At 45.9% G+C, this 23,395-nt stretch overlaps 1 protein-coding gene and 1 long non-coding RNA gene across 3 annotated transcripts in view; one reads left to right on the top strand and one right to left on the bottom strand.

Moving 5' to 3' along the window:
• The window catches only part of RBL2 (RB transcriptional corepressor like 2), a 35,187-nt gene extending 21,784 nt beyond the window's left edge, over positions 1 to 13,403 (bottom strand). The window contains exons 1-5 of one of the 2 annotated variants that reach the window (XM_069740554.1): positions 13,095 to 13,403; positions 11,533 to 11,663; positions 10,014 to 10,214; positions 9,566 to 9,630; positions 3,779 to 3,907 (exon numbers count right to left, since the gene is read on the bottom strand). In XM_069740554.1, coding sequence (XP_069596655.1) covers positions 3,779 to 3,907; positions 9,566 to 9,630; positions 10,014 to 10,214; positions 11,533 to 11,663; positions 13,095 to 13,262 — 694 coding nt within the window. In that variant the 5' untranslated portion in view covers positions 13,263 to 13,403. Of the gene's footprint in view, positions 1 to 3,778; positions 3,908 to 4,410; positions 4,464 to 9,565; positions 9,631 to 10,013; positions 10,215 to 11,532; positions 11,664 to 13,094 lie in introns of those variants that run through there. The other variant, XM_069740555.1, reaches the window with a different exon arrangement.
• A 185-nt stretch (positions 13,404 to 13,588) lies between these two features.
• On the top strand, positions 13,589 to 22,252 carry LOC138649446 (uncharacterized). The gene is made up of 3 exons (XR_011315316.1): positions 13,589 to 13,731; positions 20,982 to 21,146; positions 21,621 to 22,252. It is a non-coding gene; the product is annotated as an uncharacterized lncRNA (long non-coding RNA).
• The last annotated feature ends 1,143 nt before the right edge of the window (positions 22,253 to 23,395 follow it).

A 23,395-nucleotide genomic window follows, 5' to 3' on the forward strand; every position in this document is an offset into this window, starting at 1 on the left:
GCACAGTCCGGAAGAAAATGGCCGCTCCTTACTCCCCGCAGTCAGTGCCTGTCGCCCGCATACTCCCCTCCGGTCACCGCTAACACAGGGTTAATGCCGGCGGTAACGGACCGCATTATGCCGCGGGTAACGCACTACGTTACCGCCGCTATTAACCCTGTGTGTCCCGAACTTTTTACTATTGACGCTGCCTATGCGAAATCAATAGTAAAAAATGTAATGTTAAAAATCATTTTAAAAAAACCTGCGATACTCACCCTCCGTAGTCGCTCGTGCCGGCCGCCATCTTCCGTTGCAGGTTCCGGTGGCAAAGATGGTATGGGAGAAGGACCTGCCATGACGTCACGGTCATGTGACCACGACATCATCACAGGCCCTGCGCAACAAGGACCTGCCATGATGTCACGGTCATGTGAGCGCGACGTCATCACAGGTCCTGCGCTCATACCAACCCTGGGACCAGAAGCTGCCGTGGATTACAAGGGGCCCTCGGAAAGGGGAGTATATGTTTATTTTTTATTTTTTAAACTGACAAACCTGACTGGGCAATATACTACGTGGGCTGGGCAATATACTACGTGGGCTGGGCAATATACTAAGTGGCTCTGTGCTGTATACTACGTCGCTGGGCAATATACTACGTGGCTGGGCAATATACTACGTGGACATACATATTCTAGAATACCCGATGCGTTAGAATCGGGCCATCATCTAGTATATAATATGGAGCCATTTCATGAATAGTCAGAACTTCACTATAGTCTCCAGTTAGTGGTTTATAAATAAGAGGAGTCTTCCTATATCGAACCAAGAAAATGTGGCTACTGCTCCTAGATGTTCCTTCTGGAACAATCGCACATAAGCACCGTGCCCCCTCTCCAGCGCGCCCACTCTAAAGTGTGCCATCCCCCGCAGCAACCCTTCTCTACGATTGAGCTTCATGACTTATTTCCTCCCAGATTTCTACCGTGGTCTATGCCCTCCGTCTCTCTGGGCTTCCCATACTCTACCGGCACAGGCAGCAAGGCCGTTCGGACCTTCTATATCACACAGATAGGAGTGTAATAGTTATAGGTCATGTGTTCTAACACTGGGTCACAAAAATACGGAAACAGTCCCAGATCTAACGCACACAGAGGTCTGATCAGTGTACAAATGGTCTATCACTGTCAAAACCTGAACCACATCAATAAAGTAAGAGGATAAAAGGAATTTACCTGATCATTACGACTGAAGGCCACAGGTTTCGGAGGATTTTATTTCTCCATTTAAATCAAACCTGCAATAAAATTTCATACTCCACAAAAGAAAGAAAGAAAAAAAAAAAAAAAGGGGGAATTGCTGACTCAATGGAAAATTGTGAGGATAATTGTCTTCATATGTAGACGGGTCCTCTGACCAAGGTCGTACATGCGGCTCCACCAGGCTCTCACAGATAGGGGTCTCATATACCACTTTGTACACGCAGAGCAGTGTTCTGACTGATCGGGTCCGGAGACCCTCCTTTTTCGCCCCTGACAGAGCCCACTGGTTAGCTGCATAAATATATTATAATCAAAAGATCGTGAAATTAGGAACTTGGGCCAGTAATTTACTCCTTTACGTACTCCGGAATAAATGTATAGCATTGGCAGCTAATGGCCCATTTCCCCTACGAAATTGTCGTGAATGACCGTTCCTAAACAGGAAGCCCGTCGCCTGATGAAAGAGCAAAGTAGTCATTAGTCGGGTGAAATGACATTTTATGCTCCACAAGATATCTTTGTTCTTGGCAGCACAACAACCTGTCTAAACAGGACACATGCTGTCGAGAAAAATGGCAGCCTATGCACACTAAGCGCCCCATGACCCCTCGTGCATATCTGAGAGCGGTCTGCCTGTGCAAATCGGCTATTCCATTTTAATGGTCGGTGGTGAAGTAATTTGCCGTTTTGTTGGTGTAAACCCTCCTTAATCCTTGGGCCTAGGTTCAGACCAATGTACTTTGAGTCAACGTGACTGCACACTGACCAATGTTCGCGCAAATCAGCCATTGTCCACAAGGACCCAAGGTTTGTGTAGAAAAAAAAACAAAAAAAAAAAAAAAACAAGCAGCCTCGCTTCTGGAAAAAGAGTTACAGCCAAGACATCAACCTCCTGAAAGGCCTTTTTCAGATACATTTTGAGGTGTTTGCACCTCATAACTGCAAATCAAGACAACTGGTTAGCTGGGTGAGAGGACTCTGACAGGGAGCCTATGGCAGCATGCACTATTCCTGTCAGCTTTATAGTGAAGACCAGTGCATGTAACAGGAGGATTCTCCCATACCCATCCAAGATGTGGACCAGTCACCTGGTGGGTGAAGTACTATGGGACATTATTGAGAGGGGCAGTGTGGGAGGAACACGTGGAAAGGTAGGAGTATGGAGGAGGTAACATTATGGAGTCAGTAAAGTGAGGGCACAGTATGAAGAGGTGGGAGTGTGCGGAGGTGGGGTGGACAGTGTCGAGAGGTATCAGCATGGAGGCCAAGTTTTGTAAGGAAGGACAGTCATGACCCATAAGGGAGGACACGATCATGCATCAGAGAGGCAGTGTGGAGGGAGTCATATTTTGAGGATGAAATTGTGAATTCTGCTTTTGGGCTCCCTCCAGTGGTTGTAGGTGGGAATGCAGTTGTCCCTGAGTCGCAGTCCTGGCCAGGTGTATCTGCTGATTGCAGTTCTGACTGGGATATTTAGGTGTGCAGGATTCATTAGTCCTTACCAGTTGTCCATGGTTCTGGGAGGTTTTGGATCTTTGTCTGGTTCCTCCAGCCTTGCTGCCATTTCAGCAAAGATAAGTGTCTGGTTTTTGTTTCAGTGGCACACATGCTGTGTGCTTAATAATTCTGGGCTATTCATTTGTTTTCTCTTGTCCAGCTTAGATTGAGTCAGTGTTTTTCTCTGTCTTGCTGGATTCTCTGGAGTTGCAGATATACGCTCCACATCTTTAGTTAGATGGTGGAGTTTTTTGTATTTTCTGCTGTGGATATTTTTGGAAGGGTTTTAATACTGACCGCTTAGTATTCTATCCTATCCTTTCCTATTTTAGCTAGAGTGGCCTCTTGCTAAATCCTGTTTCCTGCCTGTGTGTGTCTTTTTCCTCTACTACTCACAATCAATATTTGTGGGGGGCTGCCTATCCTTTGGGGTTCTGCTCTGAGGCAAGGTAGTATTCCTATTTTTATCTATAGGGGTATTTAGTCCTCCGGCTGTGTCGAGGTGTCAAGGATTTGTTAGACACACCCCACGGCTACTTCTAGTTGCGGTGATAAGTTCAGGATTTGCGGTCAGTATAGTTTCCACCAACTCCAGAGAAAGTTCCATGCGGCTCCAAGGTCACTGAATCATAACATGAAATACAGTGAGTGGCAATTATTTAGTCAGGAGTGCAGCATGGGAGATATGATAATGCTCAATGAATAAAAATAACATTGAGTTGAGAAGAGTTGAGGGCATGAAATCTCATCATAGCATCTACATGGAGACAAATGGGATGAGACTGACTCCAATCACAGAAGACATCACCTGTAAAGCAGCTGGATGTAAAGGTATATTTGTCTCATCAGTAATCGATCACTGTACTAAGTGGGGTAATGTAATCACGTACTAATGGTGGTTCTAGAGCTGTGTTCATGTACTGATGTTGGTTCTGGTGATGAATTCATGCAAGTACCCCATTTATAGCATAAGATATTGATAGGTCTTAAAGGAATCACTTTTTAATCAGTGTTTATTTCTTTTACAGATGCCTTACCTTGGAAGTTGGGGTTCAGGAGGTCTCGGCGGTTTGGACATAGTAAAGCATTCCCAAAAACAAGGTCCAAGGCACAGAGCAGAAGATGGTATGAATTCACCAAATCGTCACTAATCATTGGAAAATTTCCTGCAGAAGAAGAAGAAGAAGAAGAGGTCTATAAACTGAGATGTAATCACACTTAATAAGAGCTCTAGTCACTTGCTGGTTTAATTACATTCTAGAAGTTTGCATTTAGCTTTATGGAGATATAGTTATCAAAGCATTCCTGATCCTTCACATGGTTTATAGGTCTCTTACACACAGGAAGGAAAATGGTCTCTCTGAAGCCAATCTGCAAAAGGGTGGGAAAAAAACAAAAAAAAACACCCATAACAAAAAGACTATGTAAAATCAGTTAAAAGGAGAACTGAAGAATTATACGGCTGGAATACAAAAATAGATGTTTTTCGCATTAAATATTCAGCAATTAATACCATAGGCAGTCATATTGATCCATATGGAGAAAATACCTATGTTCTTAAATGCTTTCCTCATAGGAATAATAGTATTAGAGGACGGCATACAACGCTGATTATATAGATGGTGCAGGACAGGGTAGATCTATGCTGCCCCCCACACTGCATGCCTACCAGCTCCAGGGGTCTCGCAGGGTCTGCAGACAGCTGGGTCCCGTCTCCGCTGCAGCTGTCACCGGCTGAGGGAAGCAGAGTTCTTGTCTGACAAGGATATTGTCCTGTGACTACAGGCACTGCTACTCAGACAAGCCCAAACTTGCCCTGTGTGTTTCTGGTTGCCAGGGCAGGACTACCAGTGATGCTGAACTGGGTGCCCGCTGCTTGGCTGGGGATAATTAGGGGGCCACTGGATACCAGCTTCATGGCTACTAGAAAAAGAAGGATCGTATTAACCCATTCCAAACCACAGGCAGGATTTCCTTCTTCTGAGATCTCGGGTAACAAGTCACTGTCCCTACTGTTTACTGTACTAGGCTGGTTTCACATTTGTGTTTAAAAATGCAGCGTTTTAAACGCAAACGCATGTGGTGAAAAAAACGCATGTAAATGCGTGCAAACGCTGCGTTTTTTTGACGCATGCATTTTTGCATGTGAAAAAAAAAGTGCAGCGTTTTGACGCGTTTACATGCGTTTTTGCCTGCGTTTGCGTTTTTAAAACGCATGCTGAGAAGTGTGTGACAGCTGCCAATCATCAAAATCAAGTAAAAAACCCACTATAAACAGAAATACCTAGTGTTAGAGTTAGGGGTAGGATCCCTATGGATCCTAACCCTAAAGGGATCCTAACCCTATCCCTAAAGGGATCCTAACCCTAAAGGTACCGTCACACTGAACGATATCGCTAGCGATCCGTGACGTTGCAGCGTCCTGGATAGCGATATCGTTGTGTTTGACAGACAGCAGCGATCTGGATCCTGCTGGGACATCGTTGGTCGGCGCAGAAAGTCCAGAACTTTATTTTGTCGCTGGATCTCCTGCAGACATCGCTGAATCGGCGTGTGTGACACCGATTCAGCGATGTCTTCACTGGTAACCAGGGTAAATGTCGGGTTACTAAGCGCAGGGCCGCGCTTAGTAACCCGATGTTTACCCTGGTTACCATTGTAAATATAAAAAAAAACAAAAAAAAAAACAAACCCTACACACCTTATTCCTTGTACTACAATGTATGCAATTATAATGGACAGATAGAAACCTAAAGGGGCAGATTCAAGTTTAAGCGGATCTTCTGTCTTATGGTCTTCATTGCTGGTTTTTGTACCAAAATCTTCAAAACTGGTTGGACGGGGGAAGAAGAGGTGTGTGGAATTATGTGCAAAAGTAAAAAAGTAAAAGATGTTCATTTTTTTTGTCTTTATTTGCACCTCTTAAAAGCGCTAAAAGTCACAATCCTTTAAAGTGTCAAACATAAAATATCAGACAGATCTTATACTCCAGCAGCATAAAATAATTATATATCTAATATATAATTGCCTAGAATACTACTTCCTGCAATTTGTGCCAACTTCCTGTCCGGAGCTAATGTCCGGAGCTAATGTCCGGAGCTAATGTCCGGAGATAAGTGACGTCAACAGTGTCCAGTGTCTGATTGGTTGCCGCCTGCTGCGAGCGACCAATCAGAAACGTGCCGTACTGTGACACACTCCGCCCGCCATTTTGGTGTGATTTTTGAATTTTTACCTCACAGCAAGTTTCTACTGCGTGGAGGCGGGCCCAGTGACGTTGCTCTTCAAGCTCCTGCCGAATTTCGTCAAAAAAATGATAATACCATTTACCAAAACTATATATATTTAGTTGTGAAGTGGTTCAGTGACATTTTCACACCAATTTTGAACTTTTGTTTGGCGTTTTCTCCATATACTGCCTATTATTTTTGTTCTTTCTTACTATTATTTATTAATTGTATTATTCTTACATTTGAATAAATAAAGTATATATGGATTCTAGACTCCCGATTCTTTAGAATCGGGCTGCCATCTAGTGTATATATATATATATATATATATATATATATATATATATATATATATATATATACATATACATATACATATACATATACATATACATATACATACATACATATACACACACATACTATGTAATTGCCCAAGGGTCACAGATATTCATTGGTCGCGGCCTCTGTGTCATGGAAATCCAAGTCGCTGATTTGGTCGTGGCAAAACGCCCAATCAGCGACGGCCATAGTCTGGCAGCGAAATGGCCGCTGCTTTACTGCCCTGCAGTCAGCGCTGAGCGCTCACACAGGGTTAATTCCAGTGTTAACGGACCGCGGTGTAATGCACTCAGTTAACGCAGCTATTAACCCTGTGTGACCAAATTTTTACTATTGATGCTGTGTATGCAGCATCAATAGTAAAAAGATCTAATGTTACAAATAATAATAATAATAATAATAATAATAATAATAAAAAAAAGGTTATTCTCACCCTCCAACGTCACCCGCTGTCCTCAGCAGTGCAAGCGGCAGGGTCCAGTGCCAAGGATGCTATGCGAGAAGGACCTGCCATGACGTCACGGTCATGTGACCGCTACATCATCACAGGTCCTGCGCTCATACCAACCCTGGGACCAGAAGCTGCTGCGTGCACCGCACACAGGCGCCAGCACTACAAGGGGCCTACGGAAGGTGAGTATATGGTTATTTTATATTTTAAGTCTTTTTTAACCGCGCATATAGTGCCCACATTGCTATATACTACATGGGCTGTGTTACATACTGCGTGGGCTGCATTATATACTACATGGCTGCTATCTACTACGTGGGCAGTGTTATATGCTATGTGGGCAATGTTACATACTGCGTGGGCTGCGTTATATACTACATGGCTGCTATATACTATGTAGCTGGGCAATATACAACATGACTATGCAGTATACAATGTGGCTGTGCAATATACAACGTGCTCTGTGTTATATACTACGCAGCTGTGCAATATACTATGTGGCTGTGTCAGTTCTGTTATATACTACGTCGACTGTGCAATATACGTGGCTGTGCAATATACTACATAGCTATGCAATATACTACGTAGCTCTGCTATATGCTATATATTTTTTTATTATTATTTGTAACATTAGATCTTTTTACTATTGATGCTGCGTATGCAGCATCAATAGTAAAATGTTGGTCACACAGGGTTAATAGCGGTGTTAACGGACTGCGTTACACCGCGGTCCGTTAACACTGGCTTTAACCCTGTGTGAGCGCTCAGCGCTGACTGCAGGGCAGTAAAGCAGCGGCCATTTCACTGCCAGACTATGGCCGTCGCTGATTGGTCGTGGCAATGGTCATGGGCGTTTTGCCACAACCAATCAGCGACTTGGATTTCCATGACAGACAGAGGCCGCGACCAATGAATATCCGTGACAGAGAGAAAGACAGACAGACAGATGGAAGTGACCCTTAGACAATTATATGATAGAGATACATATATACACACACACACACACACACACACACACACACACGGCTGGGAAGAGTCAATCTGCAATAGGCAAGCAGCTTTGTGTGATTAAATCAACTGTGGGAGCAATAATAATAAAATGGAAGACATACAAGACCACTGATAATCTCCCTCGATCTGGGGCTCCACGCAAGATCTCACCCCGTGGGATCAAAATGATCACAAGAACGGTGAGCAAAAATTTTAGAACCACACAGGGTGACCTAGTGAGTGACCTGCGTAGAGCTGGGACTACCGTAACAAAGGCTACCATCAGTAACACACTACACCGCCAGGGACTCAGATCCTGCAGTGCCAGACGTGTCCCCCTGCTTAATCAGTACATGTCCGGGCCCGTCTGAAGTTTGCTAGAGAGCATGGATGATCCAGAGGAGTTTTGGGAGAATGTCCTATGGTCTGATGAAACCAAACTGGAACTGTTTGGTAGAAACACAACTTGTCGTGTTTGGAGGAAAAAGAATACTGAGTTGCATCCATCAAACACCATACCTACTGTAAAGCATGGTGGTGGAAACATCATGCTTTGGGGCTGTTTCTCTGCAAAGGGGCCAGGACGACTGATCCGGGTACATGAAAGAATGAATGGGGCCATGTATCGTGAGATTTTGAGTGCAAACCTCCTTCCATCAGCAAGGGCATTGAAGATGAAACGTGGCTGGGTCTTTCAACATGACAATGATCCAAAGCACACCGTCAGGGCAACGAAGGAGTGGCTTCGTAAGAAGCATTTCAAGGTCCTGGAGTGGCATAGCCAGTCTCCAGATCTCAACCCTATAGAAAACCTTTGGAGGGAGTTGAAAGTCCGTGTTGCCAAGCGAAAAGCCAAAAACATCACTGCTCTAGAGGAGATCTGCATGGAGGAATGGGCCAACATACCAACAACAGTGTGTGGCAACCTTGTGAAGACTTACAGAAAACGTTTGACCTCTGTCATTGCCAACAAAGGACATAAAATATTGAGATGAACTTTTGTTAATGACCAAATACTTATTTTCCACCACAATTCGCAAAATACATCTTGCCAAATCAGACAAGGTGATTTTCTGGATTTGTTTTATCAATTTTGACGCATAGTTGTGGTCTATGATGTCAATTACCGGCCTCTCATCTTTATAATGGGTGCAGCTGTCCCAAGTAAATCACTACTTTGCAGCTGCATTATACTATAAAAGCATTTGTGAAGCTCCCTAAGCATACTTCCAGCCTAGCCTCATAAGCTTATAGGGTCTTCAGCTCCAAAGAGTGGGCTGCTGTTACTCCTGCATGCTTCCATGTCACAGCAATAGCATTTTCAGTGCACTAGTTCAGATGAGAACTTCCATAAAGGCGACATCCCATGAGATTGTCACGTCTAACGTCACCGGGCTCTTCAGCAGGACTCCTACTGCCAACAATGTTTGTCTACGAGGATTGTATGGTTTTCTTTATCTGTTTGCAATGGGTGTCACCGAAACACCCGAGCTTAAAGTGAAGCCATCATCGCTTGTTGTTTAAATCAGCTTCATAGGTATGAACAACCTTTTGTATTGATGCATCTAATGTGCGTGTGTAAAGGTCATTGTGAAGGCAGGGGGAGCAGGTCAGCTGTGACATCACCGTTTGTGATTGGTGAGTATCAGCTGTATATAGAGGGGTTACCTGTTATGCAAAATATTTTATTTTTTTCTGATAACTTCCCATTGACGGTACACAAAATGACTGTTCAAACCAAGCACATTCACCGTTGGGGTGGCCTAGCGGTTCGGTGCATCTTTTCAATGGCTTACTTAATCTTACGTTACCTTTAGCGTTGATGAACAACACCCAGCAGAAGTGAAAAACTTCGGACACCGTGCATGGCTGACGCCTGAAATTAGGGAAGCAAGATCAAGGTGAGAAAAATAAGAAAAAAATACTGAGAAACGTCTTCCATCTTAACAAAAGTGTATTGCTATTAATGTGCATGTGCAAATCTGCCCCCGTCTGTACAGATCAGTTTTTGTAAAGAGCTGGTCATTTATTGAGATAATAGGTTACTTTTCATAACCTACACATAGGATGAGGGGCTGGTAGCACAGATGGCGGTAGGTATAGTCCTACAATACAGTGCTAACAGACCATACTACCAGTAAGATTGTATACAGAAGAGGAGAGATCCAAGAAATGTTAGGAGTAATGATCATGGGCAGTTATGAAGGCTCTGACCCGTCATTTACCCATGTCCTTCAGGAATAAGATCTCCAAGGCTACCTTTGTTTCCGGCCTCTGTGCTGACGCGGCTGCTCTTCTTGTGGGTTCTTGAAGATCTTTTGGAAGATGGGATCGTACTTCTTGAAGAGGACGGCGGTGACCGTGAAGTTACGCTCAAGCTTCCTCGTCCTCTCTCGAAATTCCGCGGGTAAGTTGGCCATGTCCTCCCACTTCTTCATCTTACTAAAGTACTCAATCAAGCTGTCAGAAGGGAAACGGAACGTCAGCCTCTGTTCACATGAGAGTTTGAAGGCTCTTCCTCCTGACATTGGGGACTTATATATTGGGTTCATTATTGAAGGGGAACATGGTGTGAACAAAGCCTAAGAAACCTGACCGTGACCTATTGGAACAGCTTTATTATTAAAAATAAAGGGATTCTATCTGTCGATCAAGAAATATTGGGCTACTATTCAAGAGGGTACAGTGCTTGATAATTACTTCTGGACTTCCCATAGGCTATAAACATCTGGGCGGTCCACCCTTAACTTTGCACTGACATTCTAAAACGTCAGTGCAGAGTAGGCAGCTTACAAAAGATTGTTCAGCTATGGAGGTGCGAAGCCAGCTGTCAGACACAGCCAGACTCCCCATAAACATCGGTTATTGTCATATTTACCTTCATTCTATGTATACACAGTGCTGGACGAGAGCTGGTATATAGATTACAAAACACTGATAGTGCTTCCTTCTCCAGACACAGTAGTCATGTGACTGCTGGTATAGGGAGAGAGCAGGAGCAGACAGCACACTGTATTTCCTTAGTAACTGGGGCTAATATACCTACCCCAGTTACAGGAGAAATCAGCAATAAAAATAATGTATTCAAATGATCAAATGCCCCTCCAAAAAAGGTGTGTGAAATAAGTAAAAGTATTTTTTTTTTTTTTTACATATAAATGAAGCCCTATGTATCCATAAAAAAAAAGTTAATTATTTGAGGATCCAAACGAGAAATTTACTTAGAGCCATTAAGAGCGCATGGAAGATAATGACAGTCAGGAATGCGGAAAATAAAAAGATCTGATGCCTTTGGGGATGATTTTTTTTCCTGAAACATGTGGGTTTTTTTGGACTTAAAATAATTTTTGCAATTGATTTTCATTAAAACTTTCGGCTCTTAGATAATTACAGGTTGCAGAATCGGAGATGGATGTTGTCTCTGGTCATAAATCAGCTAAGAGGAGATTAAATAAAACATAGATACAAAATCTCCTGTCGGAGCTCACTGACAGATTCTTTGTTAACTCATTCTGCAGTCACAAACAGATTAACCACTATGCTGCATTAAGAAGGTGATGAACCGCTGCAGATTTTTTTTTTTACTGCAACAACGATGACGTCAAGCTGCCGGATAAGAAGCAGTTCTCAAGGCTCCGATCCAGCAGCCAGGGATTACGGAGTTGACCGACGAACCAGATCCTGCACAGGTGTTGCAGAATTAATTTTACAGCTCGGCACCCGCCGTCGCCCTACAGACCAGGAGGACACATTTAGGCAGAACACCGGCGTGCGTTACCTTAGTTCTGAAGACGTCAGGATCCGAGTGAGAGACACAAAATTTCCTTCCACGGTGCCCCTGCCCACCGTTGGCACGGCCTGCCGGCACGCAACGTACAATGCACACGCCAACCAATGCAGAGCATTCCCCTGCAAAATAAAGCGTCCCGCTATGATACTGGTGCTGGGTATGGGCACACAGCCCTTTATCTGGCAGATCCACCATGTAACCCCCCTTAAAAAGTAATAATTATATATATATATATATATATATATATATATATATATATATATATATATTATTTTTTTATTTATTTATTTTCCCTAGGAATGCCATCCACTTTGCTTGTGCGGTAGTCCAGCCGCAGACAGGGTCCAGTGGTGGATTCATTGTAATCCCCCCATGACTGGTGCAGGAGGTCCCTGGGATCAGCTGTGGTCGGCATGTCTCCAAGGAGGCCGCGTCACGCTGCTCCCAAGCCTAACAAATCCTCCGGCATCCTGTGTGCGAGGCTTCTCCACCGACAACACACAGCCCCATGGTAACAGCATCACCAGGGAGCCATTGTTACAGACAGAACCCTTCTGTGCCCGTACCTGCACCCGGTAATGGCGTACAGAACCATCCCACCAACGCTGCAGGGCCAGGATCACACCACAAACCAGCGCCTGCTCCCACAAGACCCCAGTACTATGGACGGCACCTGGGGTACTGACAATTTGGCACTCACATTACACCTCTGCACGTATCACTGTGTGCAGGGTGGTGTTGTGTGAGGAGACCCCGGTCGGACCGTCGGGTCTCTTGACAGGTGCTACATGTCAACCTAGGGGTTGGGTTTTGTGATCCCAGCACGCATGAAACCCACCCATATGATGTTATATGCCGAGTATATGTCATCCCAAGGGGTTCTCAGGGGGGAAACAAGTTATATCACCCAATAACAGGGCAGGAGAGGACATATTGATCGGCAGGGTCGGGGCGAGGGTCTGAGTCCACAGATCGGGGGGCTTTAGTCCCCGCTAGAATAGAGCTGCAGTGCACACGTGAGGCTGCTGGGACATTCATTCCCTATGTGGCTGGCCAGCGCTGCACTCGCCGTTTTCCGACAGCCCCATAGGGAATGAATGGAGAACAGTCAGGGGAAAAGAGTGCCGTCAATGATAAAGAATTCCCTGGTCCCAGCACATAGGGGAGAACCCCTTTAATGATGATGGCTGGGGCGATGACCAGTTAGATCCCAATGTGTCAGTTCTTCCTCTGTGCAGGAGCATGTTGGTCCCAGAGAGACATGAACCACATACACCTCCATCTGCCCCTGTTCACACCCAGGGCTTGTTTGTAGCCTGCAACTATGGAGACACATAGCTCAGCAGGAGAGCTGCACACACAAAACGCTGGGCTCTATAAAAACACATGATACAGGGAATAAAGGGGTTGTTGTGGTACTACTACTCCCAGAATACCCTGCTGTGGGACTACAACTCCCAGACTGCCCTGCCCCCCCCGTTCTGCAGGGTGTCAGGACCGTGCTCAGGTGTCGCTCGCAGGGTTGCAGGCCGTCGGGTTAACCCCCTCACCTCCAGAGTGTAGTTCTGGCTGATGCTCCTGTAGCTCTCCCAGGCATGCGCACGGGCCCTCTCGTCCATGTTGAGAGCGCCGCACAGCTCTTCATAGCGGCGGCGGAGCTGCTGCTGCTGCTCCTCGGCCTGGGGAGGGCTTCCATCTTCTTCCTCCTCCTTGATCATGTCTCCAGGCCTTTCCTCTGCTGCAATCTGGACGACACACAAGTACGGCGGTGACACTGCGTAGCCATTTAAATGGCCCGTGATTGACAGGAGCACACAGCCATTCACAGCAAGAGTTACGTCGAGGTTGTCACTGGAAACCCATTCTAGTCACACAACGTTACGCAACGTGCGTATTCCCGCCCTCTTAGGGGGAGGGAAAATCTCGTCTACGAGTCTGGCTCTGTGATTGGCTAGGTCTGTGACACAGCCCTTTCCTATTGGCTAGCGCAGCTCAGGCGGCTCTTGTAGACTGTCTTCTTGTTATGGTCACGTGTTTACTACGAGCCTGGCCACGAGTAACCGTTTCATGACCAGAGCTCTATCTTTAGTCAGGCAGCAGCCCTATGTAAAAAAAAAAAATTGAGGGGGGTTAACAGAGATTTACAAAATTATCACTGGAGATTTCTGGTGAACTTCGAAAAGTCAGGTGAGTAGACGAGTGAGAAATGTTCACCTGACCGCTGCAGCCGATCACCGGGTGCAGCAGTACTGTGACTGGGGGCGCTGGTAGGTGAAGATGCTTCCAATTCTCATCCATAGACTTTCCATGCTTTTCTCGTTTTGTGTTTGGTTTTTATTGTTTGTTTAGGAGCATTTTTTTGCATGAGAACTTGTAATATTATGGGAAATGGTGTCACGTGACGGGTGCAGGAACTACAAGTAGCACTGCAGCAGGATCCCCAGGGATCACATCAGATCCATTCACATTGGTATTGGGCACCGTTCACATGTCTAGATATTGGCGGTCTGTGACATCCAGTGTTAGAAAAAAAACAGGAGATCCGTCATAAAAACAAAGCTTCTGATTATGAATGGAAGTCGCACTCTGTAGTGCTAAAGCATGTAGACATGGGAGATATGACATGAATAGCAATACTGCTCTGGATAATAAGAAAAAATGAGACACTTAGCACATAATTTGGCCAATTCATGCCTGCCCATCAACCAACGACAGGGCGGTCTCAAAACTCTTGGGTCCTAACGTGTCTAGTGTAAATACCTCTCTAAGACAAGTCTGAATTCCTGCATAGGTGTGTTAGGGGTCGAGTTCCTGCCTCTGCACAGGGGGAATCTCGGGCCATCTCCTCTGCGGTCTCCTATTCTTCTCCTGCCGCAGTGGAACCTGCTCAGCGGAGACGTCGGTCCCAGCGTCTTGCTCAGTCTCACTCTGTACAAAGAGTTACTGCTGCTTTTCCAGCTACTGCCATTGAAGCCAGTGTTGGGCAGCGGCAAGCAGATGCTTTTGGGACTAAGTCCTACTTTTCTCTTTCTGAGCATGCCCAGGGGTCACTTGCTCAGGTACTGCAGCACATCCCATTGGTCCTCCAGGAAGGTCCTGAAAGTGCAAAACTTCGGTAGCAGCCTCCCATTGGCCCTTTATTGGAAGGTCCTGAACGTGCTGCAACTATATAAGCTGCGCATGACCGCACGGCCATGCGCTAGTATTGACTTGATATAATGTGTGTGTGTTGATGGATGTATGTCGATGGATGAAAGCTCCTAAATCATTCCCACTCCTAGTGTTGTTGACTGTTCGCGAATGATGGTAGCTATCTAGCGCCCGACTAAGCCATCAGCACGAAACACACATTACAGCGTCTAGTTGCTGTGACCGCCAGGGCAGCGCCGTGCGCTTTCACAGCGCTTTCCTGACCCAAGTCTGGGTGGTTAGGGGCGTCCGCTAGTGTGGCACCGCATACACTTCTGTGCATATTAGTTACCTCTGATACCCCAATTGTGGTGTCGATCGCAAGAGGTCTACACTAACTCTAATCCTATGTCCTGGGAGAGAGTTCTGTGGTTCCTTGCTTGCGCTCTCTGCGCGGTACCGCGACCCTGTGACTTAACAGGGATCGCTTCCTTCACACAGGGTGAAGTTAACCCGTGTGTGTAGTCACATTGTACCGCCATATAGTGCCGCCATTCACATAGCAGCAGGTTTTCACCTGCACGGTGGACCTCGGACTGCGAACGCACCTAATACCATTACATCTTTAACTTGGTGCGTTCCGCCAGTCCTAACAAGGTGTGAAAACCTCTCTTCCAAGTCTGACTTTATGGGTAGGTGAGACACTTAGCACATAATTTGGCCAATTCATGCATGTCCAGCAACCGACATCAAGGCGGTCTCAAAACTCTTGGGTCCTAAGGTGTCTAGTGTGAATACCTCTCTAAGACTGAAGTCTGAATTCCTGGGTAGTTGTGAAAACCTCTCTTCCAAGTCTGATTTTATGGGTGGGTGAGACACTTAGCACATAATTTGGCCAATTCATGCATATCCAGCAACCAACGTCAAGGCGGTCTCAAATCTGCTGGGTCTTGTCTGGTGTGACTACCTCTAAAAAGTCTGAATTCCTGGGTGAATGGTGACACCTCTCTCAGTAATGCCAGCATTTATGGGTAAGTAGGGACCTGATGTAATTAAAACCACCACATGCTGAAGGGCGGAGTGCTCAGTCAGAGAGCTAGCTCAATGTTATCCAGAGCAGTATTGCTATTCATATATTCCATATCGACATGCTTTAGCACTACAGAGTGCCACTTTTTTGAATATCTTATATGGAGGGAGCCGCTCCTAGTATGCACCTGTTCACACTAGCTTGGAAGTGCCAGTCAGTCTTTCATACCTCCCAACCGTCCCGGATCCAGCAGGACTGTCCCGATTTTGACAGTCAGCCCCGCGATCCCAGGCTGGATATTAGTTGTCCCGCAGTGGTTGGGAGGTGTGCTGCAATATACAGTAAATGGCTGCCCACTCTCCCCTGTCCCACAAGCTCGCTGCCTCGGGGTAATCCTTGACGCTGATCTCTCCTTCAACCAAATATCCAAGCCCTTTCCACTTCCTGCCGACTTCAACTCAAAAATATTTCACAAATCCGTTCATTCCTCAACCAAGAATCTGCAAAAACCCTAGTTCATGCCCTCATCATCTCCCGCCTCGACTACTGTAACCTCCTGCTCCGTGGCCTCCCCTCTAACACTCTCGCACCCCTCCAATCTATTCTAAACTCTGCTGCCCGACTAATCCACCTGTCCCCCCGCTATTCCCTGGCCTCTCCCCTCTGTCAATCCCTTCACCGGCTCCCCATTGCCCAGAGACTCCAGTACAAAACCCTAACCATGACATACAAAGCCATCCACAACCTGTCTCCTCCATATATCTGTGACCTCGTCTCCCGATACTTACCTACACGCAACCTCCGGTCCTCACAAGATCTCCTTCTCTACTCCCCTCTTATCTCCTCTTCCCACAATCGCATACAAGATTTCTCTCGCGCATCACCCCTACTCTGGAACTCTCTACCACAACACATCAGACTCTCGCCTACCATCGAAACCTTCAAAAAGAATCTGAAGACCCACCTCTTCCGACAAGCCTACAACCTGCAGTAACCACCGATCGACCAAACCGCTGCATGACCAGCTCTATCCTCACCTACTGTATCCTCACCCATCCCTTGTAGATTGTGAGCCTTCGCGGGCAGGGTCCTCTCTCCTGTAGTAGTTATGACTTGTATTGTTCAAGATTATTGTACTTGTTTTTATTATGTATACCCCTCCTCACATGTAAAACGCCATGGAATAAATGGCGCTATAATAATAATAATTATAATATCAGGCGGTCAACCTCATCCCACACCCGCAGAGCAGCCTGAGCACAGCACTCCACATATTGGCTGCTCCGTGCACACAGGACCTGTGATGTGGTTACAGGGGGGAGGAGTCAGGGGTCACATGATCGGGACCTCCGTGAATTGCAGGACTTGGCTGTGCTGGTTGCCATCTTGCCATGGTGCTGCTGGATGAGGCAAGTAGCTGCCTCATGTGTGGGGTCAGGAGGTGTTTACAGTGTGGATATAGCAGAGCCATGTGTGTACGAGGTGTACGGAGTGGAGCCGTGTGTGTATGAGGTGTATGGAGCGGAGCTGAATGTGTACGAGGTGTATGGAGCGGAGCTGAATGTGTTGTGAATTCCTTTCTGGAGCTCCCTCCTGTGGTTGCTAATGGTATTTTTGTGAGTTCTGCCCTTGGGCTCCCTCTGGTGGTTTGGAGTGGAACTGCTGCTCCTTTAGGTAGCTGTAGCAGCTGCCTTCACTAATCGCCTTGCCTGGGTTTGTTATTTAAACCTGCTCTGGGCTTTAGTCCATGCCTGCTGTCAATGTTCTTGGTTGGATTTGGTTCTCTCCTTGGAATTTTCATATGGCCAGTCCTTGTCTGCAAAAGATAAGATTTTGCTAGTTTTTGTTTGTCCATTTGTTTGGACTCTATTGCTTTGCCAATATGTCTCTTTTTGTCCAGCTTGTCACTATGTCTTATTCAGGCTAGCTGGAAGCTCTGGGAAAGCAGATTTGCCCCTCCACACCGTGAGTCGGTGTGGAGTTCATTTTTGTAAACTCTGCGTGGATTTTGTAGTTTTTTATACTGACCGCACCGTATCCTTTTCTCTCTGTCTATCTAGTTTAGTATTGGCCTCCTTTGCTGAATTCTGATTTCATTTCTGTGTACGTCATTTCCCTCTCCATTCACAGTCAATATTTGTGGGGGGCTATCTTTCCTTTTGGGGGTTTTCTCTGAGGCAAGATAGCTTTCTATTTCCTTCTTTAGGGGTAGTTATTTCTTAGGCTGTGAAGAGGTGTCTAGGGAGAGTCAGGAACATCCCACGGCTATTTCTAGTGTTGTTGTTAGGATTAGGGACTGCGGTCAGTAGAGATACCACCTTCTCAGAGCTCGCTCCATGTTGCGTTTTAGCCACCAGGTCATATCAGTGTGGCCTCTTAACCACCAGGTCATAACAGAATGTGTACGAGGTGTATGGAGCGGAGCTAAATGTGTACGAGGTGTATGGAGCGGAGCTGAATGTGTACGAGGTGTACGGGGCGGAGCCGTGTGTGTACGAGGTTTACGGAGCGGAGCTGAATGTGTACGAAGTGTACGGAGTGGAGCCGTGTGTGTATGAGGTGTATGGAGCGGACCTGAATGTGTACGAGGTGTACGGAGCAGAGCCGTGTGTACGAGGTTTACGGAGCAGAGCTGAATGTGTACGAGGTGTATGGAGCGGAGCCGTGTGTGTACGAGGTGTATGGAGCGGAGCTGAATGTGTACGAGGTGTACGGAGTGGAGCCGTGTGTGTACGAGGTTTACGGAGCGGAGCTGAATGTGTTTGAGGTGTATGGAGCGGAGCCGTGTGTGTACGAGGTGTATGGAGCGGAGCTGAATGTGTACGAGGTGTACGGAGCGGAGCCGTGTGTGTATGAGGTGTATGGAGCGGAGCTGAATGTGTATGAGGTGTATGGAGCGGAGCTGAATGTGTACGAGGTGTATGGAGCAGAGCTGAATGTGTACGAGGTGTATGGAGCGGAGCTGAATGTGTACGAGGTGTATGGAGTGGAGCTGAATGTGTACAAGGTGTATGGAGTGCAGCTGAATGTGTACAAGGTGTACGGAGTGGAGCCGTGTGTGCAAGAGATGTATGGAGCGGAGCCGTGTGTGCAAGATATGTATGGAGCAGAGCTGAATGTGTACGAGGTGTATGGAGCGGAACTGAATGTGTACAAGGTGTACGGAGCGGAGCAGTGTGTGTATGAGGTGTATGGAGTGGAGCTGAATGTGTACGAGGTGTACGGAGCGGAGCCGCATGTGTACGAGGTGTATGGAGCGGAGCGCGTGTGTACGGAGCAGAGCCATGTGTGCAAAGTGTACGGAGCACAGCCGCGTGTGTAGGAGTAGCAATGTGTGGCCATTATACGGTACGAAGTATCATGTGCAGCCATTATACAGTATGGAGCATCATGTGTGGCCATTATACAGTATGGAGCATCATGTGCGGTCATTATACAGTATGGAGCATCATGTGTGGCCATTATACAGTATGGAGCATCATGTGTGGCCATTATACAGTATGGAGCATCATGTGTGGCCATTATACAGTATGGAGCATCATGTGCGGTCATTATACAGTATGGAGCATCATGTGTGGCCATTATACAGTATGGAGTATCATGTGCGGTCATTATACAGTATGGAGCATCATGTGTGGCCATTATACAGTATGGAGCATCATGTGTGGCCATTATACAGAATGGAGCCTCATTTGCGGCCATTATACAGTATGGAGCATCATGTGTGGCCATTATACAGTATGAAGTATCATGTGCGGTCATTATACAGTATGGAGCATCATGTGTGGCCATTATACAGTATGGAGCATCATGTGTGGCCTTTATACAGAATGGAGCATCATTTATGGCCATTATACAGTATGGAGCATCATGTGTGGCCATTATACAGAATGGAGCATCATGTGCGGCCATTATACAGTATGGAGCATCATGTGTGGCCATTATACAGTATGGAGCATCATGTGAGGCCCTTATACAGTATGGAGCATCATGTGCGGTCATTATACAGTATGGAGCATCATGTGTGGCCATTATACAGTATGGAGCATCATGTGAGGCCATTATACAGTATGGAGCATCATGTGCGGTCATTATACAGTATGGAGCATCATGTGCGGTCATTATACAGTATGGAGCATCATGTGTGGCCATTATACAATGTGGAGTATCATGTGCGGTAATTATACAGTATGGAGCATCATGTGTGGCCATTATACAGTATGGAGCATCATGTGTGGCTATTATACAGTATAGAGCATCATGTGCGGTCATTATACAGAATGGAGCATCATGTGTGGCCATTATACAGTATTGAGCATCATGTGTGGCCATTATACAGTATGGAGCATCATGTGCGGCCATTATACAGTATGGAGCATCATGTGTGGCCATTATACAGTATGGAGCATCATGTGTGGCCATTATACAGTATGGAGCATCATGTGCGGTCATTATACAGTATTGAGCATCATGTGTGGCCATTATACAGTATGGAGCATCATGTGTGGCCATTATACAGTATGGAGCATCATGTGCGGTCATTATACAGTATGGAGCATCATGTGTGGCCATTATACAGTATTGAGCATCATGTGTGGCCATTATACAGTATGGAGCATCATGTGCGGTCATTATACAGTATTGAGCATCATGTGCGGTCATTATACAGTATTGAGCATCATGTGCGGTCGTTATACAGTATGGAGCATCATGTGTGGCCGTTATACAGTATGGAGCATCATGTGTGGCCATTATACAGTATGGAGCATCATGTATGGCCATTATACAGTATTGAGCATCATGTGTGGCCATTATACAGTATGGAGCATCATGTGCGGACATTATACAGTATTGAGCATCATGTGTGGCCATTATACAGTATGGAGCACTGTGTGGCCATATTTTTTTGTTGTGTGATCAGCAGTGCTAAATGGGTGTGGTTGAGACATGGATATGGGTGTGACTAGTTATGAATGGGTGTGGTCGGAGCCTGAGGCGTGGCCTAAATTTGCCGCGGCGCGCGTTGCGTATCGCAAACTTTGTCCCTCTTTCCCATCTTCAAAAGTTGGGAGGTATGAGTCTTTTGGTATTTCTATGTTAGCCCTCCGCCCTTCAGAATGTGGTGGTTTTAATTACAGCAGGATCCTACTTACCCATAAATACAGGCATTACTGAGAGAGGTGTCCACATTCACCCAGGATTTCAGACTTCAGGGCATTTATCGATGAGTTGAACAACAATTCATGGAATATCAAACTAACATTGTTTCTTTCAACAGATGCAGTAAACTTCCCGGACCTCAGGATTTTGACCAAGGGAACTTTACTTTCAACCACTTTGTATCGTAAGGAAACAGCAACCAATGGCCTACTCCACTCTTCTAGTTTTCACCCTGCTCACCTACGGGATCCCTAGAGACAGTTTCTGAGGCTTCACCAGTCTGGTATTATGTTGCGAATCCAAGTGTATTTAATAGTTTAGTTCTAGTGATGAGCGCGTATACTTGTTGCTCGGGTTTTCTCGAGCACGCTCGGGTGACCTCTGAGTATTTATGACTGCTCGGAGATTTAGTTTTCATTTCCTCAGCAGCACAATTTACATATTAGCCAGCTTGAATACATGTGGGGATTCCCTAGCATCCAGGCAACCCCCACATGTACTCAGCCTGGCTAGTAGCTGTGAATCATTCAGCTGCCGTGATGAAAACTAAATCTCCGAACACTAACAAATACTCGGAGGTCACCTGAGCGTGCTCGAGAAAACCCGAGCAACGAGTATACTCGCTCATCACTATTTAGTTCCTTTTGGGCTAAACGAGGAACTTTAATACACTGGCTTTTATAAACAAACCTAGTTTTTTTTCTGTTCAGTTTGCCTTAGTCACTATTTTTTTTTTTTTCACATTTATTCCTTTTAGGTCTTTGCTTGCACCCTTACATCTGACACTGGAAGATGCGCACAGACACTGGAAGATGCACGCAGACACTGGAAGATGCGCACAGACACTGGAAGATGCGCACAGACACTGGAAGATGCACGCTGACACTGGAAGATGCACACTGACACTAGAAGACGTTCACTTACACTGGAACATGCGCACTTACACTTGAAGATGCCCACTGACACTGTAAGATGCCCACTGACACTGTAAGATGCCCACTGACACTTGAAGATGCCCACTGACACTTGAAGATGCCCACTGACACTTAAAGATGCGCACTGAGAACGGATGAACACACAGTTTGGCTGTGGGTGCGCTCTGATGCCTGAATCCGTAGTGTAGCCAGCGGCTCCAGGGAGGAGGTGAGTGTGTTCTGACCTGCAGCTGCTGTCTGCTCTCATCAACCATTAGAGCGTGTTTGCAGCCAGATTGTCGCTCTCAGTATCACAGGCATGCCAGTCACTATAAGGTGGCGGCTTTATGCAAATAGTAGGGTATGGCCGTGCACCAAAGTGTCCTCATTTGCATAGTAAATATAAGTGGATTTTTAATCAAATATTACATTCAGCTCTACTTGCCGAGTAAGCGCTGTGGAATAAAGGAACATTTTGTATAACATCCAACTGTTTGCGTCTTTCTGGGCAGTTTGTGACTTTTTTGGGCTCAGACTGTTCCAAAACTGCCATAAAGTGCATCATTATTACTACCAGGTGAACATGACGAGCTCGCCACCTCTCTCCACAGCTCGCTTTAGTGCCCCCTGCTGAGAAAGTCATGGATTCCTCTGGTGTGTGGCCCCTGAGGTGTCTTCTTCATTCAGTATTTTACACATGTACAGTGGGGCAAAAAAGTATTTAGTCAGTCAGCAATAGTGCAAGTTCCACCACTTAAAAAGATGAGAGGCGTCTGTAATTTACATCATAGGTAGACCTCAACTATGGGAGACAAACTGAGAAAAAAAAATCCAGAAAATCACATTGTCTGTTTTTTTAACATTTTATTTGCATATTATGGTGGAAAATAAGTATTTGGTCAGAAACAAAATTTCATCTCAATACTTTGTAATATATCCTTTGTTGGCAATGACAGAGGTCAAACGTTTTCTGTAAGTCTTCACAAGGTTGCCACACACTGTTGTTGGTATGTTGGCCCATTCCTCCATGCAGATCTCCTCTAGAGCAGTGATGTTTTTGGCTTTTCGCTTGGCAACACGGACTTTCAACTCCCTCCAAAGGTTTTCTATAGGGTTGAGATCTGGAGACTGGCTAGGCCACTCCAGGACCTTGAAATGCTTCTTACGAAGCCACTCCTTCGTTGCCCTGGCGGTGTGCTTTGGATCATTGTCATGTTGAAAGACCCAGCCACGTTTCATCTTCAATGCCCTTGCTGATGGAAGGAGGTTTGCACTCAAAATCTCACGATACATGGCCCCATTCATTCTTTCATGTACCCGGATCAGTCGTCCTGGCCCCTTTGCAGAGAAACAGCCCCAAAGCATGATGTTTCCACCACCATGCTTTACAGTAGGTATGGTGTTTGATGGATGCAACTCAGTATTCTTTTTCCTCCAAACACGACAAGTTGTGTTTCTACCAAACAGTTCCAGTTTGGTTTCATCAGACCATAGGACATTCTCCCAAAACTCCTCTGGATCATCCAAATGCTCTCTAGCAAACTTCAGACGGGCCCGGACATGTACTGGCTTAAGCAGTGGGACACGTCTGGCACTGCAGGATCTGAGTCCATGGTGG

This window comes from Ranitomeya imitator, chromosome 9, assembly GCF_032444005.1.
Source record: "Ranitomeya imitator isolate aRanImi1 chromosome 9, aRanImi1.pri, whole genome shotgun sequence".
Classification (NCBI taxonomy): Eukaryota; Metazoa; Chordata; class Amphibia; order Anura; family Dendrobatidae; genus Ranitomeya; species Ranitomeya imitator.